We start from the raw sequence: 24,129 nt of genomic DNA, 5'->3' as shown, positions 1-24,129 counted from the left end.
ATATTTGAAATTACTAATAACACAAAATATCAGGAATTCTGAGGGAAAGCGGGCTGTCCAATGACAACACTGACATGACAAAAAGCCCTGACAGAGCTGAAGCATCTGAGGGAACAGCAGAAAAATGTAGGTTTCCTGCACCTACCAGTGGGTTTTTGTAGCAATCCTACAGTTATCTCAAAATGGAGGGTTTAAAGTGCTGTCTCTGGACAGTACCGGCAACCAGCATATGGAAAGCCAGATCTTGTGTAATCAGTTCAGGAATTCAAATCTGCTTTATTTTCATTTTTTAAAAATCCATCGTTTCCTCTGAACTGGCTACGAGCCTGGGGTACACAGGACGTGTAGGCAATGCGCGGCCTCTAAGCCCGTTCTCCATAGGCACTTCTGTGTCTGGCGTGAGTGTCACCACCTTGAGGTGAACTGGGAGGACAAGGCTGTAAGTTTCCTGACAGTTGATGCTGCTGATACGAAGGACATCAGGACTGCCATGCAAGAAGGAAGCTGTTTGAAACTTAAGGGGGATTCCAGCAGCGTTCCTCTAGGGATCTTTAACAAGCTCTCAGGCCAACCACTGCCAAGGACGAGGGCTACCATCAGGTCAATATTCATTTTAAATATAGTGCTGACTAAACTTAGTGACAAATCTGTGGTGAAAATTTACAACTTGCAATATTTGCCTGACAGGCATCCAGACCCTCTTGCCCAAATATAAAGTTCCTTAAATTAGACCCGAAATATGTCATAAGGCAGCAGCCTAAATTACACATTGACAGCACTGAAGCAGGTAAGTATATATTTATGCGGCCAATCCTGGCGGCTTATTTCAAAAACTGGACTGGCTTGTTCAATGTATTTTTAAGCTATTTAAGCAGTCCTAGGTCTGGGAGCTATAGAAAACTGTAGTTCTGTTCTCCTGCAGTCCTTGAATATCCCAGATTTAGTCCTTTGTGAAGTAATTTCCATACAAATAGCCTTATTAACTTGATTAGGTTTTAAATGATAGAAAAAGACCAAGAGAAAAAAAAAGGAAAGAAAAATAAATAAATAAATAACCAAGAGGATGTCGAGGATGTCTTCCCTGGAGACAGCAGATAGCACAGCCCAGGTTCATGACACGCTGCAGCACCTTCACTGATTATAGCTGCCCGTGAAGACAGGTGGCTCCTTTGAAATGTGAGCATGAAGTATGGATTAGACAAGAGGGTTCAGCAAAGAACGTGTCACATTTTGGGAAGTTTATGCACTCTTCATTCAGATGAGTGACAGGGCAGTATTTCTACGAGGGAAGCCACAGTCCAGAAAGGAAGGTCCAAATATGAATTCTTTCTAAAAGCTAGTAATTTTTCTTCTTGAACTGGTACAACCCCATATGGCAGTAAGAATATCATAAATGTACTGCATCTGAAGTCTGCTTAGACTGGCTAGACCTACAGCAAAAAGCACATCGGTGGCATCGTTTGAAGAGGGTGCCTTGGAAGAGCTGATCATTCCATCGCAGGTCAACAAACAGAACAAAAGGTTGGTTTTGTTTGTTTTTTGTTTGTTTGTTTAAAGGAAAAGGGTAATTACTAATGACAGACAATTCAGTGTTTCTGTCACCAATGTGAAAAATACGTTTAAATATAGAGGCGAGCTTTGCCAGAGACGTGTGGCTAGAGTAACTGCCGCCAAAGAAAGCTTTTTTACATTCTTGCGGGAGCTGGGTAAGTCAGAATCCCACTCCCAGGAGCTATGCATGCTTAAGGGTGCTGTTCAAGGAAATCAGTGCAATGGTGTGTGCGGATTTGGAGGACAGGACTTGGCAGGCATTATATCTTCATTAGGTAGTGCTTAAATTCAGACCAATGAAGCTGTTTTACCAGAAAACTGACTTAGCTCTTTTTAAGCACCTTCCAAGCAATATTTATAATTTCTGAAAGAGGCCTTCTGACCATGCGAACAACCTCTTCTCAACAACCTATTTCTCTTCTCCCTGATACCCTGCCATTTTGTCTCTGGGACCACCCTCACTTCACAACTGGCTTCCACAGTCCCCACTTACTGCAGAACTTGCCAACCAGCATCACTGCTCCTTGTCTGCGTCCCAACCCTGACTGAGATTCTCAGTCCAAAGAATGTAGCTTCTTGTTTGTGCAGCTCATCTAGGCTGACATCGGGCTCCTCCAAGGCAAGAAATATGCTTGCTTTGAGAGATGTGCGTCAATTCTAACTACCACCTTGTCTCTTTAATGTCACAGAAGTTCATATACGAGGTTGATGTCATGCAATCAAGGCTGTCTAGAATGTTTTCAGAACAGACAGTTGTTTCTCTATGCAGAATTGAAGAGACTGGTGCACTCTTGCTTTCCAGTCACAAGTGACCATACGGCCCTGAGACTAATAAAAAAAAAAGTTTTTCAAGAAAAACTTGGATGAATCCAACATATCTGCAAAATAATTTGCATTTGAAGAAGAAACCTCTTTTGGTATAGTGATATTTCATGGTAATGCCTGGTTGGATATTTTGCTATTGTCTTGATCATTAGGTAATCCTTTGCATTTTATAATGATTCCCAAGACTCCCAAAGTGCTTGTCACACATTGATGAATTACGTCTTAGAGGTTCAGAGTGTCCTGGAATAAACATTATCTATCTACTTGTCTGGTAGAAAAATGTACTTAAGTTCCAAACTGGATCCATATTTCAGAGGCCTCCAAGTCCAAGAATATTTATCACCAGGTCTGTGTTGCAAGTTGATCTCTCATCTTTGTAAGGTTATGCTAATTTCATCGTTAATAGCCCATCTTCCTGAAAGGTGCACATCTTCATAGTGGAACCCAGCACCTCTGTTGTATGTTTCTGTTAGCTGACGGCATTTTCTATTTGCTGTTCTTAAAGCATAGGCAAAAGGACTGTTGTTTTAGTGTCCCTGTAACGTAAGTCCTTAATATTTCTGAAGATTTGAAGGGGTTGTGAGATGTATTTGTGTTAGACCCAACAAGAGTATTCATTATTGAAGGACTGCCTATCACAGCAGTGGCATGACTGTAAGTGTAGGGTTAAACGGCGTGGTTTGTATCACAGGAAGCATCGCTATGAACTGTACGTGTAGGTATCCGTCATTGTTGTCTGCCATTCTTACTTCAGTGCACTTACACAATATAGTACATGAAAAAAACCTGTGTCTATGCTTACCTCTACCTACTGGCAATAAACTAGACATACAGCATCAGAACCTAGGTTATGATAGATCCAAATGGCCAGCAGGACTGTATAAATGAGGCATTACCGATGCAGTCCTGTGTTTGCGCTATTGCTTTCGGCAGAGGGTCAACCTTATGGTTTTGGGGGGTTCTGTCTAGAATAATTTAGGTCGATTACATTTTGCATCAGAAAAAAGAAAGGGGGGGGGGGGAAGCCTTATTATCAGTTCTGCTGTATCTGAAGTTTTGTCTTGCGGGCTATTTGAGCAATGCGTTCAGGATAACAATGTGTACATTCAGCTTTTGCTACCAGTTTGATTCCACCGTCACTGAACTCAGACCAAGAGATGGAGAAGCCTTGACTCCTTCTGTCGAGTTCAGCAGGCTTGGAGGCTTGAGTCACCAAAAGGCTAGTTAGATATCCGTGATGCATCTTTAGTATTGCTGAAGTGAAAACAGCTAATCACTTAAACAGTTCAAAGCAGGTATTTTGCTACCGGGTATTATTAATCATAACTGACATGTCTTATGGGGTTGTGCATTTTTTATGTTTAAGAGGCTCTCTATCAAAATGCATTTCATCCATTTAGCTAGCTAGCATGCTTTGCTTGATTCCTCTGGGTGTCGTAGTCGTGCGTTTTACTTGTAAATGGCTCAATAGTTGAAGAGATCAGACCTGTGCCTGGGGAGCCCTGCCCTGTCAGCTTGCAGGTTTGGAATGAGTGTTTTCATACAAATTTCATAGATAGTACTTGTGCATCTCAGTAATTCCCTGCACCACAAGCAGGTAATTTCTTTCCATATACGAGTTTTGGTTTTAGGAGCACAGTAGGTAATAATCGTAAAAGTTTCATTTACTATAAATATTTAATATTTATGAATGATTGATGACCGGACTTCTAAACAAACTGATAGAGCTGTGTGAAATGGAAGAGTGTCTTTGTGTAATTGTCTCAGCCATATTCCAAATATTACATGGGCTTTGTTTTACTGTTGAGATGGATGCCTGTTTTATATTTTCATTAAAATATTGGCACATGGGTAACAAACAGAAAAAATACACTTTTGGGGGGGGAGTCATATTGACAATACAAGGGATCTGGATGGACTCCCTTGCAAATACAAGAGTTTCTGTATCTGCCAATTTTCATTCCACATAAGAAATTTTTTCTTTATGGATTATTTTTAAATACTTTTTCAAGAGAATATATATTTTTATAACACAGCACCTCAAGCAGGTCAATTTTTGGGTGGCAGTTTACTGACTATTTTCACCTATTTTACTTTCATATGTATATTTTTTTAATTGTCTTTGGCTTCCCTAAAGCTTGGAGTCCAAAAACAAGCCATATGATGCTTTATCTGATTTTCAGGGTTCTTGCTTCTCTAAAAGATTTCATTAACAGTGCTACTTTCTGATTCACACAATGAGCTGGAGGTCTACATACATCTCTGCAGAGATGTCTTGCAAAGGTTAGTGAAGAATCACTTTGCCAATAGGTGCCACTGTTGCTCAACACGTTTATGTCTGAATCATCAATGTCCTTCAGTTCAAAATCAGTTCAGCCTCAAAATAAATAAATAAATAAATAAATAATGAAATCACAGGGACTAAAATGATCTCTGTGCAGAGGTAGAACTCCAAATACATTCTGGCCAGAGGTTTGTCCATGCCACCAGTAACATATGTGCTTTATCTTGTGCCTAAAAATACTTACATTGTTGTTAATACTGAGCAAAACTGAGGAAGGAAGAGATAAATATGCCTTGAATTAATTACAGTTATATTTAATCTAAGACTTTAATTTGCTGCAGGTTTACTGTTGAACCTCAGACCAGCAGCAGCTGAACCTTGCAGATATCTTCTCTGGACCAAGCACGATTTAAATGCAGAACTTGCACCAAAGTGCAATAAGAATTTGGACTTGTGTCAGCACTATCAGGGTGCCACATCCAGCAACGTAAAGGCCACCAACTGCTATTTTTTCTGGGCTTACTGTTTGGTAATATAAGGCCAGCTAACGTAGTTTGCAGCTTATCTACCCTTAAGTGCTATTCAGAATGTAAAGCCAAGGGCAGCTGAGGTCTGCTTGCTTACTATGTTCAGAGAAACCTTGGTTCACCTTGTCCTTAGGTGTTCAGCCATTTCATTTGCTTACTTTACTTTTGGGCATTTCAGGCATGTTATGGAATAATACAGGTTTCTTTTCTCCTTTCTCTGTAAAGAAATGTATAGCAAGCTGTATAAAAATGCAATAACAACGAAGGGCAAAGCAACTAGAGATTTATAACCTTTCAGGTTCTGTCCCATTCTGTTTTTTAATGCAGCTGTTCATTGACTAGAGTCTGACAGATATAAATTTTGTTTTCAGTGATTTAATATCTTCTGTTGAAAAAATATTCCTAGCCATCTGCAGCTCAGAACGTAACCCAGCAACTTGCTCTAACCAGCAGTCAGCCCTCCCTCTGCCTGCGTAACCTAATTCCCATTCCTTCCGCACAGAGCAGATCACTCTTACGTATATGAGCAACAAGCTGTATTAAGTAGTACTTAAGATCACACTAAGCCGTTTACATAGAGGCATCTCTTGCTTTTCTGTCTCTCGCTAGTTGGCCGAGGGCTTGCAGATATTTCTGACTCCCTTCATAGTCCAGGATTCTACCAATACGATGGGGATGACGTCCCTGCCTGGAAGAGAGGCCATCAGTTTTAGCAAAAGCAGAAATTGGTGGCTTTTCGTAGGAAATGGTGTAGACACTCCTCATCATTTCCGCTTCTTTCTTGTGCCATTTTTTCATCAGGTGCTCGAGAAGGCCGTAGTTGGTGGGTGGTTCTGAGACAAGAAATGGTTAAATGTTATAAATGATAAAATTAAATATTTGTTCCTGGCATCGTTATTCCACAGGGGGCACGGGGAATGCCTGTACTATTCTGACAACAGATTAAGGACAGACTGAGATCTTCTTGTTCCCAGGGCATGTGTGCATCCCTCTGGCTGGAGGGGAAAATCACTGCTAGATATTGCTAGGAAAGCAATAATGATACAAATGTAGGAGTCTTGATTCTTCACAGTAGGTATTAAAGAAATTAGCAGAGGTGTATATATCACTTAAGTTCAGAAACATACTAACACTCAGTGAATTCTCCTGCCAGTTACACCTCACAGGTCCCCTTGTTTTCAGCTGCTGTCTGGCATTATTGCACAGGGAAGAAAAATGTTTCCATTGAAGGCTTATCCTTCACTGCTTCCCTGCAGTCGTTAAGTGTAGTTACATGGATAACATTTCCACTTTAATGATCATAAAAATAAGCTACTGACTGAGTAAAAAAGCAGCTAAACTTCACTGGAAAATCCATTTTCAGAATGATTTTTAAAACAGAAGGGCTGGCTCTAAGTCTATAGGTTCACCACTGCACCGTTTCATCTGAATTAATAACACCAAAAGCTACCAAGAATGGGGAAATCTGATTTCTGAGGAATCCAGGCAAGCTTGCGTCCATTCCAGCTGCGGAGGGGAGGCAGCACAGGGTCATAACCGTGTCTATTGTATTTATCGTCATACTCTGATACTAAATTTCGGCTTCTTGGTTCCTCGTGATGTGTGAAGAAGTGCTGTGCTGGCAGGCCCTGCAATGAGATGCACATGAAACCATGCCATTTGTCTCAGTGCGTAGCATTCAGATGGCTCAGCATGCTTTTGAGTCCAACTGTGCTACCAGTGATACCACAAAACGTTGTGAATACTTGCATTACCTTTACTTACAACTTAATCCCTGAAAATAAAGGCATTTGCCTTTAAAGGAAGGTAAACTTCCAGTTAAACAACAAGATCTGTACACCATGCGACCTGATCTGTCTGATTTGAAGACATTCATCATACATTTGCAGGAACATTTAAGCCTGCAACTGAGAAGCTGATTTTCTCGTGCTGCTGGAAGGTTTCATTGTGCATTAGCATTTCATATACTCTCTAGCTGTCTGTCAGGAGAGAATGATCAGCATATTTGGGGATGGAGAGGTACATTAGAGGAAAGGACATTCTACCAGATTATACTTATGGGAAAAGTGTTATTCTGGGACTCATTTAAATGTAGTTCATTCCTATGAAATTGGGGCTGTGCCAATCATCTGTTACCAGCAAGCTCTTACTAAAGCCCACAGGATGTCCTGAAGATATGATCCCCAGTCCGGTAACGTGCTGATTTTCATCATGGACACTGGTTTCCCTACCAGGGGGATACTGGGAAGCGACCAGAGAGAACCAAGTAGTGCGTGCTGTTTGTCTACCTCTGAGAGGCATCCCACTTCAATCACGCCTACAAGGGAGCGCTCTGGATCCTGTAACCTGGCCAGAGAGCTGCAGTGCCTTCTTTTACACGTACCCGTGTTCAGGGGTATAAAACATGACATAGGTAGTAGTTATAAATCATTGCTGTATGGATTGTTAGCGCACACAACCCTGCATCTGAAATTCCGTCTACTTACCTCATATTTCTTCATCATGATTCTTCTTAGTGTTTGTTCTGGTTTGTGATCTGGGAAGCAAACGAAGTCTGTGCTGTATATGCTGCAGCCAAGTTTCCCAGTGGGTTTGATAAACTAGAGAGATATACAACACTCAGGGGATAGCAAACGCAACCTGGTAATTACAGAACTTCTGTTCCAGAGCTCCTTTTTTCATCAATGCATTTTAAGAGCACTTATTTAAAAGGAAGTCTGCACCATGTACTTTTTTTGCAGATAGCAAAGTCAGCAGATGCAATCAGCCGTTGTAAAATTCTGGACTGATTCTTTGGTGTAGATATAAGATGCAAGACAGCCCTTGAAAAATTATTCATGGTTGGGTATTAAATACTGTCACCTGCCATGTGAACTAACATCTGAAAAAGACAAATTAACCCATTTTTCTCTCTTTTTCCCAGCCTCCTGACGCAGCAGGCCAGGCTTTGCAATATATTGTCTAGCATTTTGCTCACGTCCAGTTGGAAAAATACTAAGAAATGTTATATCTTCTCTGGAAAACTGTTCCCTGTCTTATTTCTTCAGCTACAAAGGCTTTTTCTTCATATTCTCGTTACTTTTCAGTTTATTTCACCCTCATTTATAATCTAATGAAATACTTCATGGATTTCTTTTTTCTACATAATTTTTATACCCTTAAACTATCTTCATCTTCTGAGATCACCTCAGATTTCATGAACGTCAGGGAAAAAAATAAATATATAAATAACAAGAAATCTAAAGGAAGTAATTTTAATGGAGTCAGGAGGATTTGCCCTGATAGCTCCCATATTCAACCTAGCTGGCGTGTTTTAACAAAATGAAATGTGTAATGATAAAATTTTGTTCAGCTCCTAAGTAGGATATGCAATCTGTAGAGCAGCTCTGCTAGCAAAAACTGCTCGTTTGCACAAATGAAACCAACAGCCAAATTAGCAAGGATCCGTTGATACAAGTAATAAGTAAGTATCAACTTATGGAAGGGCAAAAGAAGCCTCTATTGTATAATACTGTTATGTGTTATTTAGTTATATATATGATTGTCATATAGTTGTATATATTATTAAGTTTTATAGCAGTCTATAGCATTTTTAATTGGCAAACTTGTGTGAACCACATACATGGTGCTCAGACATTGCTTCTGTCCTGACTTAGAGATAAGAATGGGAGATCATAAAAGGAATGAACGGAGGCCAAGCAAGATGCTTAACCCTCTCGCTTTTATTACTTTTCTGAGATGAGCCTGGACTCCAGCTCCCCCTGCAGTTGTATTCTGTTTGCAGAGAATTGATTTTGACCCATTCTATCCTGCTCTCACACTTCTTTCATGCTCTTACCCTTTTTCTCTCTTCCAGCCAGTTTCCAATGAGAACTTTAGTAGAGTATTTTGGTTCAATTTTCCACCAGTCCCGTCCATCTTTAATTGATGCAATCATATTTCTTTGTCTCACCAGTGCTGCCCTCCTTGGTTGTTGAATAATTGTTCTTCCAGTTTTGTGGATGAACGATGACTCAGTAGTCCAGTGCTAAAACTAGGGCAGAGGGCTCTGCCTGACAGGGTGCTGAGAAGCACGGGTGATGTGCGAAGCTGCTTTGCCTTAGAACCATTTGTGTTTGCTGTCCCAGTGACCTAACCACATTCTAGGCTGCATCATAATTCCTACTGAGTCAAACAGTGGCTCCTCACCCACTCAATTAAGCTATCTTTTTTCTTTTTTTTTTTTTCTCTGAGAGCGCACAATCAGAGCACTGTGATATGTGATTTACTCACACCAACACACCACACACACCTGCGCTACACACAGTCTCTCTGCATAGATGCATAGACACGTTTTATTTTAAACGAGTATGATGAACCAAGATGTCCATTCAAAATAATATTCTTATTTATTGACATAGCTAAAGATAAGAGCTTGCAGCATGGTACAAGCATGTATAACGTTTGCATATTCCATGGTCCAACTATCAGCTGGAATGCAGTTCACATGAGCCTTGTTAATCACTGTTAATGGCCGCCTTTGACTGACTACCCATCACCTGATATTAAATATCCTAAAAAGATATTTTTCTAGCTTGAGGCATGAACAGACTTGTGGAATCTAAGATGTTTACTATAAGCCTTTTAGGAAGTTAACAACGCTGTCCAATCCCCTTTTACCAGATGGAAATGACAACCCCCCATAATCATACAGGCTTATGATTCCATGGAATCCATCCTCAAGGTGGTACCAGGTCACTCGAACTCCATTGTCCTCCAGTCTCTTCTTGTACAGCAAGCCATCGTCCCTCAGCACATCATACTCACAAGTCAAGATGAAAGACTCTGGCAGCTGGTGAACAATAGCATCTTCAGCTAGCAGGGGACACAGGTTGGGCTCACAGAATCTTTTCACTGTCTCATAAACTTCAGCCACAAAATCAGTGGGCCTAAGCGGCTTCACACCTCTGGCCTTAAATTTTTCAGGGATGTTGTCTGCACTCACCCACTTCCTGTACTTCTGCCTCATATCTGGAGGAATATGGGAGCCCTTCAAGACCTCCTGCATATGTGATGCATCCCCATTTAGGTACTGCAAAGCAAAAAAAGCAGCACGTTCTCGGAATAAGAGAGGGACTCCCCGATTTTGCTGGTAGGATGGTAAATTGAAGTCCAGTGCCTGAAGGCCTGGGTAGATCAAGATCTGAGCACGTAGCTTTGGGAGGTCTGATCTACCTGCCAGGGTCTGGCTAACAGCAGCTGCTAGATTGCCCCCTGCACTGTCCCCACAGACACTTATACGGGCAGGGTCCACCCCGTAGTGCTCTGTGTTCCTCATGAAGTGTATGGTAGCATTAAGACAGTCTTCATACGCAGCAGGGTATTTGTGTTCAGGAGCTAAGCGGTACCTAATACATAAAGAGACAAGTATAGGAGAAGGAAATGTCATTAGTATTAATTCAGAAATGCTATCCTACACTGCCTTCCAGCCCCATTGTTTTGGGGTATTTTTCCTTCAGGTCAGGATATTCATTACCTCCTAAGCAGGCGTTCCTCAGCTAGGGATTGCGGTTAAGCTGTAAATTGTGTGTTCAATCACAAAGACACGTGAAAGTAGGATTGTCTTCTAATTAAGAAACTGAGTGAAACATTGGAATTCATTTCTTAGTTGTGCTGAAACCCCCAGCCCCCCAGTGTATTCTTGACAAGATTATTTAATGATTTTGTGCCTCTGCTTTCTATGTGTAAAAGTGGGAGTAATATAGTGTGATTATTCTCTCTTTGTCTATAAACTACAAGTGTTTGGAACATCTCACTGTATGTTCGTGTTCAACACAAGGAAGACGTGTTTTACCTAAGTTCTAAATTGGCTTTTTCAGATTTTCTTAGTGTGGCAAATATTCCCACTGGGGTCTTTTCTGAGTATAGCAGTGCATGAACAGTTAGGAGCTGTGATTTCACAGCTATCACTGTTTGTCTCTTTATGTACTTCCCTGAATTCTTTAGATTTTTTTTCTGTAAAATGTAACATCTCCGAAAACAGTGCAGCTCTTCTGTGGCACCACAGCAACAATAATCTCTGAACAATAGAGCTGGGTAGGGTTCACTTACTGAACAGATACAACTACTGAGTCACTTTCTCTGGATATGTAGCGGCACACTTTTTCATAGGTATCTGGAAAAGAAATACTTTCATTAGTATTTTGCTAGTGACCTAATCTTTGAGACATCAAGGGAATATTCATTTCTAGAAAGGCGTGTATTTCTTTTCAGACTTTCTCCAAAATCACATGCTTAAAGCTCCTCTCATTTCAATTTAATGAATACATGAGAATGTTCTTTGTACATTATTAGAATTCCTCCAGCACATATCTTACCAAGACTTCCAAATACCCAGCCTCCTCCATGAAAGAAGATGATAGCTCTCCTTCGCCCATGTGTTATAGCTTTAGGCTGGTAAACCCTCACAGGTACTTTGTTAAACTGCAGATCCTGGATAAAGAGCTTTGGGTCTACCCTTAGTCTCCGTCCTTGTCGCACGTATCGGCCAAAAGTGATTTGACTGCAAAGCCCTGTCTTCTCCAAAATCCTTCCCTGTTAAAGGTAAAAGAAATTAAGGCTTCTTAATAAGTCTTGATTTAGCCAAGGTATAAAAAGTCTACATCATACTTACTTTGAACTCTATTTGAGGAAAAGTTTAAAGAAACACAAGGCTCACAAGACAAGAAGTGCTGATGTTGTAAAACATTGGTATTCTGTAATAAGATGCAATAGTAACAGTGTAGTTAAGTTAGAATAACCACCATGAGGACCGCTCTCAGAAGATCATGGCTATGCAAACATCTCCTAAACTCTTTCTAAATGGCTTCTTGTATTCTAAGTACTGCTAGGAGAGTTCATTCTCATCGGTTGTTAGTCCTTTTTTTGCCTTCATAAACCCTTGGAAAACAGTGAGGAAACGTCACTCTGCAGCTGGTTTTCTTGGGAAGCACCATCCAGTTCTAAGAAAGTGAGAGGTCTCAGGATAGAGTCAAAAATTAGTATTTCTTTTAAGACTACCTAGATTAGTTTTACCAAGGAGAAGTTCTATGTTATATCATATTAGCAGTCACCAGAATCTTCCAGATCATCTTCTGAAGAATCAGATGTAAAAATCTAGGCTTCCCATACAGCAATTTGACCCCTGTTGCCTGATAAAAATAAAGCTCTTAATTTCAGGAAAAACAATTTTCCCAGTCTCTCACTTCCTACATACAGTAAAAAAACCTACCTCTGTTACTCAAATCCAGTGTCATTCTAGTATCATATTAGCAATTTTATATAGTGCATCCAAATTGGCCATCTAGGATTTTTATCTACATTTTAATTGTCAGTTTTGCCCGTCACACCCTTGTGCTTATTCTTGATTTATTTATACTTGATAACAACAATTAAATGGTGTATACAGAAACATCCTCATAGACTCTTACAGGTCATCATTGCATAAACTAATACTGCTGAATTATACCATAAAACTCAGTGGATTTGCAAATCCATAGTGCTGAGATGTGTTGGGCAAGTTAGTTACTGCTTTTTATTTGCACAAGACTTACTGAACAAAATGAAGGAGCATCCTTTCCCAGTGCTCTTGCAATGAGCTCACTAACTAGAATATGAATTCGATGTATTAAGTGAACAAGTAAAGAGAAGCTGGGAACAAAATTAACCGAGTTCATCAGTGCGCTCAGTTACTAAACAATTTTAAATGCTTAATGTGAGTCTTTACCCATTGCCTTGTTGCCTTCTGGTAGGATCCAGGAGAGCTGGGGAGCACGGCAAGTGCATTTCAGGAGGATGTGCAGGGTGTAAGAAACCGTGCAGGAAACCAAGGTCTCTGTGGTCAGAAAGGGGGTGTTGGGGCTAACGGAGCAAGCTAAAGATTTTTTGAAAATCCAAAGGCGCCGCAAGTGCCAGAGGAAGCGTTTAGGAGAGCTCTAATGCCGTTTATGCAATGCTGTAAAAGTGAGTCCAGGGATTAAGTAAAGCAGCCCCTAACCGGATTTTGTACCAGAAATGTCAGCCGCGGCAGGAGCGGCTGAAGGGCTGCGGTTTTCCCCTGGCCGAGGAGCTGCCTTCCCCTGCAGCTGCGGGCACCTAGCGGGCAACCCCCCAGCTCGGCTCCGACTCGGTTCCGCCTGCCGCCAGCCCCGCAGCCGCGGCCGGTCCCCGCACGCTCCTCCCGAGGGCCGGCTTCGGGGTGCGGGGGGCCGGCTTGTGCCGGCGGGGGCCTCCCGCGGTGCGCGGCTGCCGGGGCCGGGGAAGGGGGAGCCCGGAGCCCCCGCAGCGCTCCGCGGGGCGGTCGCGGGACTCACCAGGGCCGCCGTGCCGAGGAGGACAGCCAGGACCAGGCGCAGCTTGGCGGGCTGGTTCACCCCGGGCGGGATCTCGTAGCTGGGCAGCCCGAGGAGCACCGTGCCCAGCACCAGCGCCGCCAGGGGCAGGAGCAGCAGCAGCAGAAGCAGCAGCGCTGGCAGCAGCGCCATGGCCCGGCGGCGGCCCCGCGGGGCTCCCCGGCCCGCGGCGGGGCCCGGCAGCGGCCGTCGTCCACCCCCCCCCCCCCCCCCCCCCCCCCGCCGGCCGGCGGCGTCACGGCCCCGTCTGTGACAGCTCCGCAAAGCCGCCGCCGGGGTCATGGTGCGGGCGGCCAGCGAGCACCGGGGGGCGGCCGCGCTGCTGGCGGCACACGGGCGTAATCTGGGTGCAGGGAGGCACGGCCTGAGCCGCGCGTCCCGGTCCTGAGCCCGCTCGCCAAGAGCCTGAGCCTCTGCGGAGCCGCAGCCCGGCAGGGTACCCGAGTTCCTGCCCGCTCCGTCCTCAAATCGCCGCGAGCATCCCTTTAATTTAGGGATTCGTTGTCCGAAGGCGGCCCGCTGGAAGGGCAAGGCAGGCACTGCGAAGAGGTGACAGCTCAGATTTCACGAATAATGACTCTACTGGCTAAGCTAGCTTTTCTGTTACATCTTAGATAAAAAGGTTCTCTGGTACAAGCAGATACCACTGATGAATGTGCTTCAACAGACAGACCTACTAGTCCCATAATTGCCCAGGAATTTTAGCTGCTATTAAAAAAAGAACCTTACTCTGGTGAATTTCAGAAGAAAGCTTTAAACATCGCCTCTGTGTACACCCAGGGAAATCTGAAGTATAGCATTTGTTCTGTAAAAATCTCTGATTTCCTTAGTCTTATGAATTGCTTTTCTTTTTTCATGGGATTTTCTTTTCCTCAGTCTTAAGATTTTGAATATTTTCACTACTGTATCTCATTGCTTTCATCAGCAGTGTACAATAAACCATGAAATCAAGTGATATACACCTGCTTTGTCCTTTAACGAAAACTCAAAATATGGAGAAAAGTTACAGCACAGGGAACCTCTCTCTGAAAGAACATGAGAATATTTTGGTTCATATTTTCTCTCTCCTTAAGCTCAGCCTTTTATGATACACTGATTAGGAGCCCAGTTCCCTGATTGTTACTGTCTTCCTAAAATCTGTCCTTAAGTGCTCCCACTCAACCAGTATCTCTTGCCCTAAGCTTCAGAGGGCATAGTAGAGACATCCCAAAATGAAACAGGAGTTTATAGAGCCATGGTAATTTGAAATCTACAGGAGTTATTTAATCCAAATTATTCATTGAAAAATGTTTACATGGACATAAATCATCCTTTAATTAAACACAAGGAATCAATCACATGCTGTTTTGATGGGAAATTGAAAAATAGTTCGTGGAAAATACTAAAACCGTAAAGGCTAAACTGTCAATAGTCTCACAAGGACAAAGACCACTTTTCAGATGGGATTTGAAGTTCACTCATTGCAAATTTGATATTTTTACATCAAGGGGTATCATATTTTTGCTGAAAATTAATATCCAAGATTTGAGAACTTCCCAATTTCTCAGATAGAGAAACATAACCAATGAAAGTTGTTTCTACAGGCCCTTTATGAATTTAACAATTCTGTCCAGTCCTCTTTTTGCAGATGGAAATTTCAAAACACGATAACCATACAGGCTTATGATTCCATGGAATCCATCCTCAAGGTGGTACCAGGTCACTCGAACTCCATTGTCCTCCAGTCTCTTCTTGTACAGCAAGCCGTCATCCCTCAGCACATCATACTCACAAGTCAAGATGAAAGACTCTGGCAGCTGGTGAATAACAGTATCTTCAGCTAGCAGGGGACACAGGCTTGGCTCAAAAATCCTTTTAAATTTCTCAAAAACTTCAGCCTTGAATTCATGAGGTTTGTGTGGTTTGTAGCCTCTGGCCTTAAATTTTTCAGGGATGTTGTCTGCACTCACCCACTTCCTGTACTTCTGCCTCATATCTGGAGGAATATGAGAGCCCTTCAAGACCTCCTGCATATGTGATGTATCCCCATTTAGGTACTGCAAAGCAAAAAAAGCAGCACGTTCTCGTAATAGGAGAGGGACTCCTCGATTTTGCTGGTAGGATGGTAAATTGAAGTCCAGTGCCTGAAGGCCTGGGTAGATCAAGATCTGAGCACGTAGCTTTGGGAGGTCTGATCTACCTGCCAGGGTCTGGCTAACAGCAGCTGCTAGATTGCCCCCTGCACTGTCCCCACAGACACTTATACGGGCAGGGTCCACCCCGTAGTGCTCTGTGTTCCTCATGAAGTGTATGGTAGCATTAAGACAGTCTTCATACGCAGCAGGGTATTTGTGTTCAGGAGCTAAGCGGTACCTAATACGCAGAAGGAGACAGCAAAAGAAAGAGAAGGAAATGTTGTTAATTTTAAATGTGTTGCTTTTTCTTGGAACACTGACTAGAACATGAGTGATACAAGTTCATTGTGGTCTTCTGGTGTAGACTGCATCTTCCTTGTGGATAACGTAATTTAATCAGGCTGCACCTCTCCTTCACTTAGGGTATATCACTTGAGAATTATTACATTTTATTTTTCTTTATTTAAGTAATTGAGGCAGTTACATTTTTCTATCTTACTAGTTTTATATATTACCATTTGATTGCATTTGAAACCTCCTTGTAGTGTACATCTAACTAAACAGATTACTGAACCACTGCCTTCCAGGTTTGTTCATTAGTCCTTTAGCTCCTTAGAAAACTCTTCTAAGAAGCATTCCTCCTTTTAGTGTGGTGCCAGCATAGTTCTGAGTTGTGCCGAGAGATACCTGAACGTTGCTTGGGGGTCTGTTTGCACTCTCCCTGCATTAGCAGAGAAAGAAAAAAGATATATATATATATATGTACTTCAGAAGGGTAGTGCGGACTGAACTCACCCAACAGACACAACCACCGACTCGCTTTCTTTGGCGATGTAACGGCAGATGTTTTCATGGGAGTCTGCAAGAAGTTGGGGTGCGTTAGCTGCTGAGGCTCGGGGGGGCTGCGGCCGCCTTGTCCCGCCCTGGCCGTGCTCCCCCGGCCCCTCGCCCCCTCTCGCAGCCCCTTGCCTCCCCTTCTCCCCCTTCCCCTCAGCCCCTTCCCTCCCCTTCTCCCCTCAGCCCCGCCGCCTTCCCGTGAGGCGGGCAGCACCGCTCCGCCCGCAGCCCTCCGCTGCCGAGGGTAACGGGGGAGCTGAGCCAGATTTCAGCCCTTGTCCCGGGTGTCAGGGCGGAATTCCTCCCCCTCACACCTCAAGAAGACAGCGGCAGCAGCTCACCGCTGCGTTCGGGGCCGCAAATGCCCCGAGGCGCCCTACCGATGCTGCAGTACAGCCAGCCGCCGCCGTGGAAGAAGATGGCGCCCGGCCTCAGGCCGGCAGATGGCGCCCGGGGCCGGTAGAGCCTCACCGGCACCCGGCCAAACCGCGCGTCCACCAGCGAGAGCTGCGGGTCCGGCCCCAGCTTCCTCCCGGAGCGCATGTAGCGGGTGAAGGCGATCTTTGTGCACACCCCCATCTTCTCCAAAATCTTCCCCTGTTCGGAGAGAGGGAGGAGAGGCGGGCTGAGCGCGGGGAGCCCCCTCCGGGGCAGCGAGCAGCCGCGGGCCGCCTGAGGGGAGGCTGCCGCGCAGCCGAGCCCGGCCGCCGGGCAGGTTGCTGTGAGGGAGACCCTGCGCCTGCCTTCCCCCGGCCGCGGCGGGGGCATCCAGGCTTCGTGTTAGCGGGATTCAGCCTACTCCAGAGCCACTCGCCGCTACCCTCGCCTTTGGCGGCTGCTCCGGCTCGGTTCTCAACAGAAAGCTGTCACGGGAGAAGATGGAGCCGTGGCGGTCCCCTGCGAGGCTACGGGCCTGGGGGAGCGGGGTTGCTTTGGCACCACGCGCCTGAGCAGGTAGGCCCGCGCGTCCGACCCATGCCCTGTCAGGCAACAAGCTGTAGGGAAGAAGACAGGGTGTTCCCTTCTCAGTGTCACCAAGTCCTACGGTTTCATACCAGCCGCCCACCACTTACCACCTTACAGCCAGATGTCATTCTTCCAAGGTTTCCCAAGACTCTCTGTTTTTATCTGCTTAAAAAGCACCTGGCCTTCTACCAGCGTTACTGGAAAGCCCCACGAATGGCCTGAAAACATCATCTGTGCTTAGCTAAAGCAAAAATCAAAGCCATTTTGCTGTTAATAAATAATTCATTTAAATTGAGTTACAAAAGCTCAGCAGATACTGTTTGGGCTCATGGTTGGCTTCGCCTCTAAGTTCATAGGGAAATCCTGACTGAAACTATCCGAGGTCTAACAGAAATGCTTCTAAAAATTGTCCTCTGAAGTTAACAATCTAAATAAAATAAAATAAAAAAATAAAAAGGAAAGCTTTCCTTTAAGTGTTAATGCAGCTAGCAGGATCCTGCTAATTATCTACATAATGTAACCAAAAAAAAATACCTAAACCCCACTTCTGACAGAAATAACGGCAAAGTAACTCACCATAGCAGATGTACTAATCATAAAAGCAAGGACAATTCGAAGCTTTCCAGGATGATTCACTCCAGGAGGGATACTGACATTGGAGTAGTCAGATTGAATTGTTGTCCTAATTGCTGTTATGAATGAAGCAGTAAAAATTACCAGCAGTATCACTGACAGTATATAAAAAAATGCCATTTCACTTAACAAAAGATGAGGTGTCTCTATGCCTATCTTTGATTTAGCTTTCTCAGATAACGTGGACTCTTAGAGCAGTCCAAGTTAAAACAAGTTCCTTCAGCTGCCACGCTTAGAAGTCCTTGGTGATGTTGTGCAAGGTGCCAGCGTGCATCACATCGGAGAAGAGGCAGGAGAAAATGTGTTTAATTTCCTGTTTAGCGTCTTGTTAATTGTGGGATTGATAAAGGGTGTGGTAGACTATATGGCATTCTTGGATTGTGGATATGTGTTGCTGTTTACAAGAGGAGCAAGCCAACTAATGTAGAGGTTAAATTGTCTCTTGTATATGATCTGCAGCCACAACATACTGCTTCTTGTGTTACAGATGTTCTTTAAGTAGTTTGGAGTCTATAGTCTTAACAAGGGCATTTATAAAGGAAAAAAAAGCAGGCTAACATGGGCTTTACAAAAGTAAATGCGTTGACCTTGTTTTGTTCTTATTTAAATATTGAAACAAGCTTATCAACACACTCGTATGTCTGATAAATGTAGGAACATACTTAGAGCATTTCAAAGATTGTGATTTACACAAAGCTGTTAACAGAGTCGCTCTGTCAGGGATGGATGCAGTTTTGACTCCATTTTTGCAAGTCTAAAATATCAGTTGCCCAGCCCATGGAAATTTTATGGAAGACGGTGACGAGGACTCTTAGGGTTGGATGCTACACGCAACATATAGCAAAGGCACTGATTTATAGTATTGTCATATCAGTACCTTCCTCCTTTGCTGAAACGCACTTAGTCTTCTAGGAAGAATAAAAGCATAGACATTAATTGAATGAAATGGGTCAGACCAGATGTTGATTTAAAATTTTACTGCATCTTTAATATTTACAGAGAAAGCAGCAAGTGCCTAGTCCAAATAGATCATTAAAATAGAGACTGCATATGGAACATTTGAAACAGCACTAAAGTAAACTTTCACAACATTCTTTAAATATACTGTTGGAGTGATCACTCTGGCATAATTGCTCTGAAACTGTCCTACCTAAACCTCTTACATGGAATTTAGAAGCACAAATGACCACAGAAAATTGGTAATTCTTATGGAAGGAAAGAAATTTGTTTCTATAAGCTTTTTAGGAAGTTCACAATATTGTTGAGACCCCTTTCTCCAGATGAAAAGGACATCCAGTTACTATGAGAAAAGCTCATGATTCCATGGAATCCATCCTCAAGGTGGTACCAGGTCACTCGAACTCCATTGTCCTCCAGTCTCTTCTTGTACAGCAAGCCATCGTCCCTCAGCACATCATACTCACAAGTCAAGATGAAAGACTCTGGCAGCTGGCGAACAATAGAATCTTCAGCTAGCAGGGGACACAGGTTGGGCTCACAGAATCTTTTCATTGTCTCATAAACTACAGTTGGACAGTCAAGTAGCACATATGGTTTGTAGCCTCTGACCTTAAATTTTTCAGGGATGTTGTCTGCACTCACCCACTTCTTATAATTTAATTTAATATCTATAGGAATATGAGAGCCCTCCAAGACCTCTTCCATATGTGATGTATCCCCATTTAGGTACTGCAAAGCAAAAAAAGCAGCACGTTCTCGGAATAAGAGAGGGACTCCCTGATTTTGCTGATAGGATGGTAAATTGAAGTCCAGTGCCTGAAGGTGTGGGTAGATCAAGATCTGAGCACGTAGCTTTGGGAGGTCTGATCTACCTGCCAGGGTCTGGCTAACAGCAGCTGCTAGATTGCCCCCTGCACTGTCCCCACAGACACTTATACGGGCAGGGTCCACCCCGTAGTGCTCTGTGTTCCTCATGAAGTGTATGGTAGCATTAAGACAGTCTTCATACGCAGCAGGGTATTTGTGTTCAGGAGCTAAGCGGTACCTAATACGCAGAAGGAGACAGCAAAAGAAAGAGAAGGAAATGTTGTTAATTTTAAATGTGTTGCTGAAAATACTGATTCTGCAACCAGCAATACACCGATTACATAAGAATTTTCCCTTTCTCCATAGGTTGTCTTACATAAACTGTGAGTAGTAGGTTCAGGTAGTAGAGGTTAACTTGTAAGGACCATCATCTTTTTTTTGTAGCATTGCTCAGGTATTGAACAACACAGGAGTACTCAGCTGCTAATTATGTCCAGGTCATATGGGCAGTCCTTTAATCAGTTTATGCTTCAGCTTTCCATGTGTCAAGTAGCAATGAGAGTATTTCCTTTCTATGTCTTTGTTGCTCCAACTCTATCATCATCATCCCAATAGCTGTTAGTATATTGATGATAATATTAGCTTGTAATTCATGTAATGCTGCTGTAAGCATCAAGTATTTTCTTTGAATGAGGGTTAAGTAGAATCTTTGACTTACTGTCTGTTTACTATCAATTTTTTGGTGGGAATTAAAAGGATGTCCTTCTTTTTCCAGGTAAATATTCATAAGCATTATTTGAGATTTAATCAGACAGTAAAAACTGAGTCAGTCTTTGGTGGTTTCAAACAAGAGCAGAGTAAATTTGTAAAAGCACATGCTTGACAAGTCCTTCGGAAATATCTACTGAGAATAGTTGTTGCAATGATCAGGCTAGCTATAAGGTGCTATTCACCGTGTAGGAAATAATCTCTTAAAAAATGGCATAAGAAAAAAGACTCACCCAACAGATACAACCACTGAGTCACTTCCTCGGGCAAGAGAGCGGCATAGGTTTTCATGGGTGTCTGAAAGAAACATTCTCATTTGTTTTTTTTTTTTTGGTGGGTTTTGTTTTTGTTGACTTTTTTCCCTCTTAACAGTTCTGACGTCCATTGTGTATGGCAAAGAATTGCAAAATAAAAATACTGACTACTTTTCTTTGACCCTTCCAACATAGCTCTGCAGATCTTTTTTACTCCTTTATCTTTCCTTTTCCCTATCTGTTTTTAGTTTTTTTGTTTGTTTGTGTTGTGTGGGTTTTTTTTTTTGTCTCATATCTCATTGTTCTTTGAGAAGTCAGATAACGCATAGCAGATGCTTTCTTCTGAAAGCTCCTGTGGTTATACTCAAATTTCATAACTGGCACAGGTCAAGCAACAATCAACTTTACCATTTATGAGGAGGTCACTTTTTTAACCGAATTATAGTAATTTTTCTGTTAGTTATCTTACCAACACTTCCAAGTGTCCATCCTCCTCCATGGAAAAACATAACTCCCCTCCTTTGGCTGGAAGATGGAGCCTTAGGCTGATAAATCCTTACAGGCACTTTCCCAAAACACAGGTCCTTGATGAAGAGCTTCTGGTCTGCTCCCAGAGTCCTTACACCTTGCATGTACCGGACAAAGTTAATCTGACTGCAGATACCAATCTTTTCTAAAATCTTTCCCTGTTCAAAAGCAAAAGGAATAGGGAATTCACTCAGAAGATGCTGTATTTTCCCAAGCAAAGGAACTGCAATGTCAGCATACTCATGATATCTGTCACATCTTTTAGGAGAATCATTAAGTATTTGAGTAGTTTCACAGGTGCAGTACAACTGAACAAATAACAGTAGCATCAGGAGAGGTCACATGAAAAGTGTGTTCACCAAAGAGCCTAATCCCAAAGCAATCCAGCATTAACAAAGACTGGTGAAGTATATCCCTTTGCTTTCTCAGCAGGTCCTTTACCTGTCATTGAAAATGAGTTTGGTTTTCTTTGGCTGTTCTGTCTTTGCCCTCTGAGAAGGTGGGAAAACATAGTGAAGGATAACAGTTCTGGTGATGAGTTAAGAATGTATTTGATAGCTGCCTTTTGATTCATCTCAGAAATATTGCCTGGTGTTTGCAATATATTTGCAGGAAGTTCCTGAGGTATTTAGTAAGCCTAAGCACCTGCTCCTTCTTTAAGCCAGTGATAGTCACACCAGGCACTTAAGGGTGAAAACAACCCAGCTGAGAACTACAGGTCCAAGGTAACTTTACAAAAACAAAACAAAACCAAATAGCCCTTAACCTCTTTTGAAACACTCTATTTACTCATTCCAAACTCTTCAAGCTCTTATTACACAGTATAGGGGTTTCTCATCAAAGACTGCCATGTTTCTATGGATTGTCAGTACTGTGTTATCAGTGTTACCGCTCAATATATCTGCCTGCGGAAGGCGTTTTATTCATCGGTGACTCTGGCTATTTATAGCTGTTCTCCATATTTGATTTTGAGGCTGAAGAAAGTAACAAGCTGTGCAACATACTGATTTTAATTTTCTGTAGAAATGAATCTTAGTATTTCTGGTTCTATACAAACATGGTGAAATGATTTATTCTATTGTAATTTGCTGTTTTCCAAGCAGAAATGGAACACCTAAAAAGTTGTTCTTAACATTGAACAGGTTTGTTGTGGTTTGTTTTGTTTTTTTTCATTCTGTGTTATGTTGCAGCACACAGGTCTAGTTTATGTACTAATGGGCAGTGTACATATGGTAAAAAGAGAGCTGCCTTTTTCTACTGCTGGATTGAAGTCAATATTTTATGATTCCAACTTGTATTGAGACAAAGCATGAGAATATACATGGTGGAATTCTTTAGTGTGATCCACTATAATCTAGAATATTCCCAACTGATCTATGTATATATGTATGCCTGTCTCTGTGTGTATGTATGATATCATTTTAAAAGAATTTGTCTCTCTTGGAGGTGCTGTAGTAATTTAAGTGCGTGCACAACTTCTCACATATTCCTAGCCCTCCTCTCAGCATTTATGCATCTGTCACTAGATGAAAATACTCCTCATTCAGTGAGATCCTTTGTTCGCAGAGATCACCAAAAGTCGGGTGCTGGTAAGAGCTTTAACTCTTGTTAGCTTCCCACTCTTTTACATGCCAGTTAACCCCAGGAAGTCAGGCTGGCCAGAACTCTTCATTCCCATCAAATCGAGCCTGCTTAGCTGCTCAGAAGTTACGAAAATGTGTTCAGGGGAGATGGAATTCCTTTGGTTTCTCTTGGACTTTATCACCTAATTTTGTCACTTGTTTGACAAAGAGCAACTACCTTCCCAAAAACAGCCCTGGAAAATTCGGTCACTAATTTAATCTTCAAAATAAATACAGAACTCCTCACCCCCAAGTCCAAGAAAGCTTGAAAGCATGGCCCAAAGACATCAGACATATTGTGAACCTAGACTGGAAACAGTTTCCATTGCATTTCCACTAACCGTTCTTAATCAAATGCTAGGTTAGCACAATTCATTTTAGAGGCACAGTCAGGCTTTCAGACCCTTGTGTTAGCCCGTGCACCCATACTGGCTAACGTAAGAGCAAGGCAGAATCTGACCGCAATAATGTAGTGTAATGTAAAGAATCTGGTAAAGGTTTCTTTAGCAAAACCGAGCTTCTAACTGCAGCTTACAGCATGATTACCATGCCTCGCTTTCCTCTCTGAAAATTGATTCAAGCAAGGCTCTAGGACTGCGTCAAGTTCAGAATGTACAGATTCACCATCTTCCCACAGAAATCACATGCAGGTAGTTAACTTACCACCACAGCTATGCATATTAAAATGATATGAATGATTCGGAGCTTCACAGGTTGATTCATTCCAGGAGGAATTTCAGAGTTGGAGAAATCAAAATTAATTGCCCCCATGATCAGCAATATAAATCCAGCAACAAAAACTGCCAGGAATAACACCAGTATAGTGTAAATAGCTGCCATTTTGCTGAGCGGTAGCCAAAGTGATCTGAAATGTCTTTGATTTGACTTTCTCAGATATCTTTGCCTGGTTACTTCCTGATTCTCAGGTACCTTTGCTTGTCATAGGGCTGTTCTAGTAGAAAAGAATAAAAAGGAAGAAAAAACGCCTTTCTCCTCCCCTTTGCAAATACATTAGTATGTATATTTCACTTTCCCACTCCCTCTCTCCCCACTCCCTTTATTTCACAAAAGATAAACTGTTTCA

At 42.6% G+C, this 24,129-nt stretch overlaps 4 protein-coding genes across 6 annotated transcripts; all 4 read right to left on the bottom strand.

Annotated features, from left to right (window-relative positions):
• Positions 1 to 5,496: 5,496 nt before the first annotated feature.
• Positions 5,497 to 9,643, bottom strand: C21H1orf158 (chromosome 21 C1orf158 homolog). The gene is made up of 5 exons (XM_035344945.1): positions 9,629 to 9,643; positions 9,026 to 9,214; positions 7,674 to 7,787; positions 6,638 to 6,815; positions 5,497 to 6,020 (listed from the first exon to the last, which is right to left on the bottom strand). Exons 1-5 carry the CDS (start codon positions 9,641 to 9,643, stop codon positions 5,758 to 5,760), a joined length of 759 nt encoding a protein of 252 aa, XP_035200836.1. The 3' UTR covers positions 5,497 to 5,757.
• On the bottom strand, positions 9,553 to 13,863 carry LOC118177132 (arylacetamide deacetylase-like 4). The gene is made up of 4 exons (XM_035344564.1): positions 13,518 to 13,863; positions 11,544 to 11,760; positions 11,278 to 11,341; positions 9,553 to 10,574 (listed from the first exon to the last, which is right to left on the bottom strand). The coding sequence occupies exons 1-4, from the start codon at positions 13,836 to 13,838 to the stop codon at positions 9,800 to 9,802; spliced, it is 1,377 nt and encodes a 458-aa protein (XP_035200455.1). The 5' UTR covers positions 13,839 to 13,863; the 3' UTR covers positions 9,553 to 9,799.
• A 939-nt stretch (positions 13,864 to 14,802) lies between these two features.
• Positions 14,803 to 18,958, bottom strand: LOC118177133 (arylacetamide deacetylase-like 4). Of its 3 annotated transcripts, none has more exons than XM_035344565.1 (4): positions 18,050 to 18,958; positions 16,888 to 17,104; positions 16,466 to 16,529; positions 14,803 to 15,908 (listed from the first exon to the last, which is right to left on the bottom strand). In XM_035344565.1, the coding sequence occupies exons 1-4, from the start codon at positions 18,224 to 18,226 to the stop codon at positions 15,134 to 15,136; spliced, it is 1,233 nt and encodes a 410-aa protein (XP_035200456.1). In that variant the 5' UTR covers positions 18,227 to 18,958; the 3' UTR covers positions 14,803 to 15,133. The 3 variants fall into 3 exon arrangements, with proteins under 3 accessions (XP_035200456.1, XP_035200457.1, XP_035200458.1); XM_035344566.1 differs by lacking the exon at positions 18,050 to 18,958 and adding an exon at positions 17,581 to 17,885; XM_035344567.1 differs by lacking the exon at positions 18,050 to 18,958 and adding an exon at positions 17,251 to 17,584.
• A 110-nt stretch (positions 18,959 to 19,068) lies between these two features.
• LOC118177320 (arylacetamide deacetylase-like 4) lies at positions 19,069 to 23,885 on the bottom strand. Its single transcript, XM_035344944.1, has 4 exons — positions 23,709 to 23,885; positions 21,365 to 21,581; positions 20,875 to 20,938; positions 19,069 to 20,111 (listed from the first exon to the last, which is right to left on the bottom strand). Exons 1-4 carry the CDS (start codon positions 23,883 to 23,885, stop codon positions 19,337 to 19,339), a joined length of 1,233 nt encoding a protein of 410 aa, XP_035200835.1. The 3' UTR covers positions 19,069 to 19,336.
• Between the last annotated feature and the right edge of the window lie 244 nt (positions 23,886 to 24,129).

This window comes from Oxyura jamaicensis, chromosome 21, assembly GCF_011077185.1.
Source record: "Oxyura jamaicensis isolate SHBP4307 breed ruddy duck chromosome 21, BPBGC_Ojam_1.0, whole genome shotgun sequence".
Lineage (NCBI taxonomy): Eukaryota > Metazoa > Chordata > Aves > Anseriformes > Anatidae > Oxyura > Oxyura jamaicensis.
This window is presented reverse-complemented; position numbering and strand designations above follow the sequence as displayed.

Bases quoted from the DNA above. Each gene is read 5' to 3' on its own strand.
- LOC118177133 (XM_035344565.1), bottom strand. From the start codon at position 18,226: ATGGCATTTTTTTATATACTGTCAGTGATACTGCTGGTAATTTTTACT. The intron at 17,105-18,049 runs GTGAGTTACTTT...CTCTCCGAACAG, and splicing joins TGATTAGTACATCTGCTATG to GGGAAGATTTTGGAGAAGAT. The intron at 16,530-16,887 runs GTAGGGCGCCTC...AACTTCTTGCAG, and splicing joins CTGGCTGTACTGCAGCATCG to ACTCCCATGAAAACATCTGC.
- LOC118177320 (XM_035344944.1), bottom strand. From the start codon at position 23,885: ATGGCAGCTATTTACACTATACTGGTGTTATTCCTGGCAGTTTTTGTT. The intron at 21,582-23,708 runs GTAAGTTAACTA...GCTTTTGAACAG, and splicing joins TAATATGCATAGCTGTGGTG to GGAAAGATTTTAGAAAAGAT. The intron at 20,112-20,874 runs GTGAGTCTTTTT...TCTGCGTATTAG, and splicing joins TCAGTGGTTGTATCTGTTGG to GTACCGCTTAGCTCCTGAAC.
- C21H1orf158 (XM_035344945.1), bottom strand. The intron at 7,788-9,025 runs GTAAGAGCATGA...ATATCTCTCTAG, and splicing joins GGCTGGAAGAGAGAAAAAGG to TTTATCAAACCCACTGGGAA. The intron at 6,816-7,673 runs GTAAGTAGACGG...ATCTCATTGCAG, and splicing joins TCATGATGAAGAAATATGAG to GGCCTGCCAGCACAGCACTT.
- LOC118177132 (XM_035344564.1), bottom strand. From the start codon at position 13,838: ATGACCCCGGCGGCGGCTTTGCGGAGCTGTCACAGACGGGGCCGTGAC. The intron at 11,342-11,543 runs GTAAGATATGTG...TTTCTTTTCCAG, and splicing joins CTGGGTATTTGGAAGTCTTG to ATACCTATGAAAAAGTGTGC. The intron at 10,575-11,277 runs GTAAGTGAACCC...TTTATGTATTAG, and splicing joins TCAGTAGTTGTATCTGTTCA to GTACCGCTTAGCTCCTGAAC.